Source organism: Gavialis gangeticus, unplaced genomic scaffold, assembly GCF_001723915.1.
Source record: "Gavialis gangeticus isolate Ggan-Ray unplaced genomic scaffold, GavGan_comp1, whole genome shotgun sequence".
Lineage (NCBI taxonomy): Eukaryota > Metazoa > Chordata > Crocodylia > Gavialidae > Gavialis > Gavialis gangeticus.
In genome coordinates this window covers 30793897-30803832 of record NW_017728992.1, presented here as the reverse complement: position 1 = coordinate 30803832, position 9936 = coordinate 30793897, and the positions used below count along the sequence as shown (strand labels likewise).

General features: G+C 38.8%; 1 protein-coding gene across 1 annotated transcript in view; it reads left to right on the top strand.

Annotated features, from left to right (window-relative positions):
• Nucleotides 1-7177, top strand: part of CDH12 (cadherin 12) — a 436693-nt gene extending 429516 nt beyond the window's left edge. Inside the window, exons 11-12 of the mRNA XM_019521449.1 lie at nucleotides 2474-2725; nucleotides 5960-7177. Of these exons, the coding sequence (XP_019376994.1) occupies nucleotides 2474-2725; nucleotides 5960-6459 (752 nt within the window). The 3' untranslated portion in view covers nucleotides 6460-7177. The remainder of the gene's footprint in view (nucleotides 1-2473; nucleotides 2726-5959) is intronic.
• Nucleotides 7178-9936: the final 2759 nt, after the last annotated feature.

Genomic DNA, 9936 nt, shown 5'->3' with positions numbered 1-9936 from the left:
AGGGGGGGGAAAAACATTCCGGGGGGGGGGGGGGGGGAGAGAAGGAACTAAATAGATGTTCCTATCTCAGAATTAATTTTCTCCTTTGAAGGAAAGGAAGAGACCCTGAGCTAAAACAGAAGACAAACAGGAGGTGAAATAACAGTAAAAAAAGAAGTTATGAGTACTAGGGTCATATGAGCCTATCATGGATGAGAAGCAAGAGAGTGAAATAAATTGTGTGGCAGGACCTTGTAGAATAGTGTCTCTTTTAGTCACCTTGTGTTACAGAAACAGAAATTGAGCATAAGCAAAAGAAAAAAGAGGCCTAGCACTGGGAACAGAGTTTAAAACCCACACTGGGAAGATGTGAATATGAAGATTTTGACATCAGTGGATAACATTTTAATTAATTAGAATTAAAGGATCTATTTACATTATTTCCCATAAACTGGCCAGCTTTATTTCCAGTCTTCCAAATTCTGCTCCTTCTGACACATTCTTCTTTCCCTTTCCCAATGACTGTTCCCAGCACTGTCAACCTCAAGTATTCATACCTTAGCCATTGGCCCCCAAATCATGAGGATGGCTTAAAATGATGTGATTTAAAAATAAATGTTGACATTTCTTTTTCATCATTTTTATGTTTTTAATTATTTTTCTTCAAGAGAAACGTAAGTTCATTTATGAAACTTTTCATGGAAACATAAAATAATTTACCAGTTCAAGAGGGAATTTGTTTTACTCAAATAAACTGAAATTCCAGTACTTTGTCTGAATTGGGCAAGGCAGGGACTTGAATGTAGGTCTCACAGTGAGTGCTCAGGGGTGCTCATCTTCCTCACTTGATCTGATGCAGAATAGGCCTTTTTTTTTTTTTTTTTTTAATCTACGCATTTTTCTAATGCTGGTGTTTTCTGACCAGCTTTAACTGCCTGCCACTATGGCAATGACACACACATGAATCCAATGAGCAGATTTTTGACAGTTATACTAATTTTATAAAAGTATTCTATGTATTTTATTAGTATTATATAAGTGCATCTCAGGCAAATCCTATCTGTTTGTCATACTGTTTATGAGGCAGCTAAAATTACTGTTGTACAAGAATTGGGTTTTCTCATTTGCAGTAAATGCCAAGACTTCAAATTTTGTATAAATCTGAATTTCCATGAAAGTAAAGGATTTCAAAATTCTTGTGTAATGAAGTTTTGAACAAAATGCTGATTTTGTTTGGCTAGCTGAGATTTTTTATTTTTACGTATTTTATTTTTAGATGCAAGTAAAATGCATTTTAAACGTTATTTACATACCAGAATCAAAGTATTCTGTTCTGAAAAGGTCAAAATCAAATATTTCAGTTCTACTGATTTTTTTCCCTGCAACAATTGAACAAATTAATATGTGTCTGTAGGAAATACTCGTTTCAATAAAATGGCATTTGTGAATGACAAATTTTGTGTCTGAACATTTTTACCAGCTCTGTTCAGAATAACATTCATGTACCTAAGAAACCTGTTCCCATATACTTGCACACAACTCTTATGAACTTTAATTAGAAGTGCACATATGTTTCTGGAAACAGAATGTGGTCATTAATCTTTAAAGTCAGAGACAGGATTCAAAGAGAAAAAAGGGGAAGAAAATCCAGAAAGTGAACACTCTGCAACCATCCAATTAGCTGAACTAGACAATAAAGCATATGAGGGAGGAGGTAACACTGGGGTGAGTACTGCAGGCTATTCTCAGTCAGACCTGCCAGTAAATTGCTTCCTAATCTAGCTTTTCCTTTCACCTTCTACTTAGTCCTTTTAATCTTTACACCATTTTCTTGCTTCTCAACTTTGTTTGATTCATAAAAAGTGGTGATAACACCGCTCCTGCTAGAGAGAAGTGGTGAAACTCAGCTCCTGGGAGCTCTGTGCACTTTCTGAATTGATTAGTGGTAAATGGACTAACAGTATGTAGTTCTCTGATGATTCTGTTAAATTATATCTTTTTTAATGGGATGAGGAAGTTGATGGACTTTTAACATCCTCTGGTTCCCTCCCTGTCAATATAAAGGGTAAAAATGAGACATTTTTATAAATAGGGACTGGATCCAGAAGCTGCTACAATCAAGGGATATTGAAGCACTGTTTCAGACTACAAGAAAAAAAGTTAGCGAAAGAGAAATCCCTTGTTAAAGGAATACCTGAGAGAGACAAAAACCTTTTCTTCTGCTTCATTTCTACTTTGAGATGTCAACTGTCAAGCTGTGCAGGATTAATATACAAGAACAAGAAAGATTACCTGGAGCCATTAAAAAAGTATTGGATGCATCTGATTTGAATTTGACAGCTCCGGTAATGCTAAAACAAGGGAATTATGGAGAGTATATACTCCATTGATTTTGGAAACCACAACAGTTAGCTACTGTTTAATATGATAAAAACTAAAATGTGAAGTGAAGCACATAGTAACAACCTTGTTATGACTGTGTTGTGTTTTGCAGACAACACAGCTGGAATTGAAACCAGGAGAAGTGGTTACAGCCGTAGGCAGCAGGAGTTGTATTTCCTCCCAGTTGTGATAGAAGACAGTAGCTATCCTGTACAGAGCAGCACAAACACAATGACTATCCGGGTTTGCAGATGTGATTCTGATGGTACCATTCTATCCTGCAATGTTGAAGCAATCTTCCTACCAGTAGGCCTCAGCACTGGGGCTTTGATTGCAATCTTGCTATGTATTGTTATACTCCTAGGTTAGTTTCCATAATGTAACAAAGTACAACTCTTTGATTCTACTTGTGAATTAATTTGTGTCACTACCAGTTTCACTTATTGTTTAACAAAGACTATTGAAAATGTATGACTGTTCACAAAGGGAGCTTTTATAGAAAAATATTCCAAAGCACTGACCATTAATTTGAATCTGAGCACCCAATCTGCTACATTCCAAATATTTCTTCTGGAGTAGGGGAAAATAGCTTACAGTGGAGTTTGAAATGCAAATTTTGCTCTGAAATAGTTTTGATTAAATACCTTTCATGTAAGAACTGATCTCCATATACTTAAAATGATTTAAGCCAAAAAAGTCCACCTATCATCATCATCACCTACCTGGTAGGAACCTTTTCATAATTATTTATACCAATTTCTGAGGGATTAAAAAGAAAGACTTATGAAATAAGACAGGAAAATGTAATTATAATGTATACTGTGGCTGACAGCTATTTTATAGTTAAACAACAGTAACGTTTACCTAGAAAATGATTATGTATCAGGATACTGCTGTTTTGGTCCAGCTTCCCTTTATGTATTGCTCAACCTAAACCATTTCCATAAGGAGTCCATGCTAGTACAGCTCTGCCCAAAATATTGCAATGTTGGACAGTAATCAAATATTTTTACAATTTATGTGAGAACACTGTGGAGTAAGCTGCACAGAAAGATTCTAGTAGATTCTGGCCTATGCTTAAAACAGCACTCCTGAGTATCAAATGCATAATTTTCAGACCATTTCTATACTCTTTATGCAGATCTACTGACTGATATCAAATACCTAAACATGTAGAGTTTAGTGCAGCCGCTGGGTCAACTGTTTAGGAACATATCTACATACTGGGTGCATCTCCACGTGCTAGTAAGGTGACACAATAAACTCTGGAGCAGTTTGCACTGGAATTAACTACTCCTGGGTGCAGTGTATACATGTGCACCTGGGACCATAGCAATTAGAGCCAGATGGAGCAGCCCCAGGCTGGCAGGTGGTATGGAGGAGGCAACCTCATGTAGCAATGGGTGGCAGAAGTGCTAGCAGGAGCTGGGTGACTGGCCCACAGCTTGCTGTGCTGACTGTACTTATTTATGCTGAGTAGTTACCATCCCTTTGAGCATTTGATTGCAGTTAATAACTGCACAGTAATTTAGTGTGCAGTAAATTTAAGGCAGCATAAATGTATGTGTAGACATGCCCAGTAAGTAGGCAACATTTGACATTTGGAAATGGGGTTGTTCCAAATCAGAATGAAAATTAGAAAATTTTAAATTCCTATGGAATAAAATTTTAAAAAAATATTTTGAGAAATTAGTGTTTCAGTATGATTTTCATAAATGAAATATAATACAGGTTTCCTTTGCCAACCATGATTTTGCCAACCATGGATTTGCGTATCCATGGTTAATATTCTGTATACCATTTTGTCTAGCATGGTATACAATTTTGAGTAACCATGGTTTTCTATAGCCATGCACCAGCCCACCAACCCCCTGGCCCTCCTTGTGCCTCTCATTCCCCCGCCCCAGCCCCTGCTCGCAGCCCTGCTGGAGGTGCATGCAGTGGCATGGAGCTGCCCTACCCAAGATGGCAGGGAACAGCAGGCCTGCTCGCCACTGTTCCCTGCTGCCCTGCTTCCCTCCCCCACAACCTGGTATGGCAGGGAGCAGAGAAGCCATGCAGGGATCTCCTTGCCTGCCGCTGCTTGCCCCATGCTGCCATGGAGACACACATCCTGTGCCTGTTGCTGGTTTGAGGGGCATAGCCCCATGCTGCTGCCTTCAGTGCAGCTGCTGCCTTCAGTGCAGGAGGCACGGTGCCAGGGCAGCACAGGGTGAGCAGCAGTGGGTGAAGAGATCTCCACATGGCTTATCTGCTCCCTGCCACACTGGGTCATGGGGAGGGAAGCAGGGCAGCAGGGAATGGAAGTCCCAGAGGGTCCAGGTCATGGGACAGTCCAAGCCCGGCGGCTCACCCAGGGATGCAGGTGGGTGGCTCCTGTTGCCGCCAGACCTGGACCGTCCCATGACCCGGCCTGGCCAGGGACCTATCCATGGGCTTCTGACTGGCCAATTGCATGCCAGTGGAGGTGGGTGCAAAACATGCCCACCCCATCATTCAGATATGTGGGGGTGGGGAAGCACTGAGGTGTGCTGCATGGGGCCAACTGGAGCATCCCTCCTCTCCCCTTCCCTTCCCCCTCCCCCTCCCCCAGTAAGAGGTGAATTCACTGGGGGAGACACTGCAGCCATGCCTTGGCTGTTCTCCATCCCTACCCACTGGCGCATACCGCCTATAATCTAAGTAACCCTAGGGGTATGCCTATGCCCGGTTGACCAACCTGGGTATCAAAGGTAAGTAAAAGTGATTTTTATACACTATACTGTACAGTATTCGAGTCCCTAACCCCATTTTTCCCCATAAGCCTTTAGTTTTACCAACCACCATTTTGCCAATGCCAACCACAGAAACTTTTCCGAAACCCCAGCTGTGGGCAAGGGAAACCTGTATCCAGTAATTTCAACTTCAGTGACTCTCAGGTCTAGCTCTAACTCTAGGCTGTTCCCAGAATTTCAAAGTAATCCCAGTTCTTGAAGTTAAACCCCCCAAAGTCAAGAAAAACCCTTGCCATAGAATTAAAATCCAGGATGTCCTGAGAGTGCACCTGAGGCTCCTGGTGAAGTGGAAGGGAGTGAGGAGTTCCAAGAGACCATGTGTCTAAATGAAGTTCTCAGGTCTTCTAGACACCTTGCTGTAGATTTCAGGATTGAGGTCCTGAGGTCTCCCAGGCTATTAGTTATGAAGTTGAGAGTCCAGACCCTGAGAATGAACCCCAGCTATTCCCATTTTCCAGACTCAGGGAGCCTGAAACCTTTACAAATCCTCAGTTCCCACACGGGGTGGAAAAGGAAACCTAAAAGTGAAAAATAAAGGAAATAGAGAAAAACACTTAAGTCCTACACAGCTCCATTTTCTCATGAAATCAGTTATCAGCTTCTCAGTATAGCTAGTAGTAAAGGGAGCTAGGTATGTACAACAAGCAACAAATATCCTCATAGTGGTTAGAGCCTTCTTGCTTTATAAAAAAATAGAGTAAACCTCCTGAAGAAAAAGTCCTTTTGATTGTTTTTAACTGTCACCAAAAGATAGATTGTCCTGTTATCAGGGAACCAAGCTATTTCCATACTTGTCTTGACTTACACTCTTATTCTTGTTCCAGTTATTGTTGTGCTATACGTAGCATTGAGAAGGCAAAAGAAAAAAGACACCCTGATGACCTCTAAAGAAGACATCAGAGACAATGTCATCCATTATGATGATGAAGGAGGTGGAGAAGAGGACACCCAGGCTTTCGACATTGGCGCATTGAGGAATCCAAAAGTGATTGAAGATAATAAAATACGCAGGGATATAAAACCAGATACTCTATGTTTCCCACGTCAAAGACCACCAGTGGAAGATAACAGAGACATAAGAGATTTCATAAATCAAAGGCTGCAGGAAAATGATGTAGATCCCGCTGCACCCCCTTATGACTCACTGGCTACCTATGCCTATGAAGGAAATGGATCTGTAGCAGAGTCTCTCAGTTCTATAGATTCACTTACGACAGAGGCAGACCAGGATTATGACTACTTGAGTGACTGGGGACCGCGGTTTAAAGTCTTGGCAGAGATGTTTGGAGAAGAAGAAAGTTATAATCCTGATAAAGTCACCTAGGGGGAAAAACACAAAACAAAAGAAAAGTAAAAGAAAAGCAAATGAACCAGAAATTAAAAACAAAAACCAAGCTTTATAGAACAAAAATTGTTTGTTTATAAAAGACAGCAACTGTTTTCAGCAAGTTACTATATCATACTGTCAATTTTGGTTTGTTCTGCAAAGAGAGGATACAATCTGTAATATATACTTTTCTGTTGTTGTTGTTTTGTTACTTTGGAATCACACTGAGACAAACTCAGGCCTATTAGCTACAATTTACTGACATGACAACTTAGAAAGAAGATAGCTTTCTGGCATCATGGTGGAAGTGTGGTAGAGTTTTCTAAATTCCACTAAAGTGCCTATTGAAACTTTAATCATTTACAATGGTAAAGACTCTACTGGGAGGGTGTTACAGAACTGAGTGGTAATCTGGACATAAAGGACATTAACTTTATGTCAAGAAGCAATAGCAACATGCTGACTCCTAATTCTTTTAAAACAAAAGTGAAAATGACTTCCTGGAACACATCTGATGATGACAGCTCAAAGAAATTGTGTTTTTCTTTTCTTTTTTTCTCTCTGCTTTTCTTTTCTTTTAAGAATAATTGTATGCCAAGACATCACATTTTTTCTGCCCACCTTTAATGGCAAATTTGAATTTAAAAATGCTATTTTTCAGTTTTAAGATTCAAAGCCCAAAATTTTAAAAAAGTTTGATCTTGACATAATTCAATGAATATTTAAAATGTTCATTAAAGTGTTAGTTTTTTCCAGAATAAATATATATATATATGAAAATAACTATTCCTTTATATAATATAAAGGAAACTCCCCTTCACCCCCTTCATTTAAAGTGAAGGACTTAGAGTTTTTCGGAGGGTCATTGCACTTTTAGTATCAGTGTCATTTTTCACTGTAAGTATCACTAATGAAATATATGTAAATATCTTCATAGTTGTTTTCTTTGCAAATAGTTTATTTTGTAGGTACTGTAGACATGCTTAATATAGAGAGGTAGTATATTTCAGCATTTCAACAATCTCCTGATAAAACCTATACAATTGGTCACATACCTACAACTCGACATATAGACAGTATTTTGGTGCCAGTACTTGTATAGCATCAAAAGTTTCAAACGTCTTAGGGAACATTTTGAAGATGGAGTCTAATAATTGTTACCCCAACAAAATCTTCAGAGAGACATTCTAAACAGGTAATATATTATATCTATGTACACATCACATGCAAATGTGCAACTTTGGGGTACATGGGAGGAAATATCATTTTTTGTGAATTTTTCTTTCTCTGATGGACTAAACTGTGGTGTGTATCAGAAGAGTTTATGGCCCTCAAAGTGAATACAGTGTTATATTCTTTTGCTCTCAGGCCTCAGCATCACTTTATAATCTGCTTAAACTGCCTTCATGATTAACAACATTGGTTTTAGGCTTGAGTGGATTAGAGCCTTTTATTCACCACAGGTCACATTTTGTAATATTAGGCATAGTTAACGTTTATTTTAATAAAATAGAAAGACCCAGTTCTATTTTAAATTAAGGTTCCTTTTCATTGCTGTGAAACTTAATGGAGTCAAAGTATGGCTGAATTACAGAGAACAGTACTATACTGTAAATGAAAATCTTGCCCTCCCAGAACAATTTGAATGTATGGATGTATCAGAAGAGCCCTCTAGTAGAGATGCAGTGTCTGCTGGCAAAAAAGAAGTGTTGTTGCTAACATAACTACATCATCTCTGTGAACAACATAATAAAGGCCAACAAAAGTGTTCTTCTGTTAGCATAGTTGGATTTCTACCAGTGTCTTGCCAGCATAGGTTTGTCCAGCAGGCATGTGATTTTAACCACTCCAAGCCAAAATAGGTATGCCAGCAGAACTTTCTAGTGTAGACGAAGCCTAACAGAGAACTTTGTTTGAAGTCAGTGACTTGTTGCTATTTACTACAGAAACTTACTCCAGCCAAAATTCATTGTTGCAGGTGTACCATGTTCTTGGTTTTGAATATGTGATGTTTCATCCTTTTTATCAGTAGGACTTTAATTACTTCTCTTCTCTATAGCAGAATGCTGAATTAGGCATCCTATACGGCATACTCAAAGCCACCTGTGCTCGCTCCTCTGCTCTTAGTTATTACTTTAGATCCTTTATATGGATTGCGCTAGTAATGCAGTAGAGTAACTAAAAACAGAGTTTGACCTTCTGATTTTATCTAGTGTGATTGTTCCTAAGGAGGTTATAATTCCAGTTTGTGAAAAGGAACATTAGGATTCTGGAATGAATTGTCATTTATTCTGGCCAGGTCAATCTGCAGGGAAGCCTAGATGCCAAAAATAGAAGGCAGAGAAAACAGTCCTTACCAAGCCATTGCACACAATACATGTTCAAAAGTGAGTAACTGGATGCTAAATGAATACCAAATTGATTATCAAATTCATATTTTGACATTTAAGAGGTTTGTAATTGAGATGTTTCTATCATATAATTAATATCCTTCAGAAAGAGTTTTTTAAAATTAATTGGTATGTAATTATTAATGTAATTGTCTTATACAATCTTAATTAAAATCTTTTATTTGAGACACTTAATTTAAAGAGTGATCAAACCGTTTTAATTTAGCTTGTTGAGTTAGTTTTGCAAATGGATATGTGGGAACAGGGAGAAGGATGCGTTTATTGTTAGTGCATGGGTCAGGGACTGACTTAGGAAAAATAGGTTCGACTCTAGAGTCTGCTACTGCCTCCCTATATTACGTTGGCAAAGTTCTTTAAAGTCAGATTATCCAAAGTTGTTTAGATGTCTAATGATGCCTAGGAGGATTTTTAAAATAAGCTCTTATTGGCATCAGATTCCAATTGAAATCAATTGCACTATCTCCCTGCCTACTTTTTATTTAAGTCCTAACTGCCTTTGAAAAGCTGGTCCTGGCAGCATGCCTGTACTGTGACAACAATGTGTCTCAGCAAGGATGTTACTGAGTACGCCCCATCCTCCCACTCACACTGTGCAAACCAAGAAATGTAATAGTGAAGATACCTACTCTCAAGCAGATTGAAAACAGTGGTCTCTAGAGTGGCCACAGAGAACACCCTAGAGCAGCTTCACCAGTATTTTTTCAGGTTTGGAGCATGCATGCAGGACCAAGTAGGTGGGTGCATGTCTGCCTAGGGCACACTGCCTCTGCAGTACAGACATGGCCAATCCAACTTCCATTAAAGTCAATGGAAATTTTTCCACTATGTGTAGTTCAAGGTAGATTGGACCTATCTGTGCATAAATTCCACATCTTTCCTATTTTGCAGAAGTCCTAGGAAATAAATACCCTAATATATGAAGATGAGGGATATATATATATAAAGTGAGATAAATATTGGGGCAACTATTGACTTGCAATTTTGGATGTCCAACACTTCTGAAAACCAGACCTTTTTAAAATGGGTTAAGTTAGGCACCAAAAACCCATTTATCCCTGGCTAA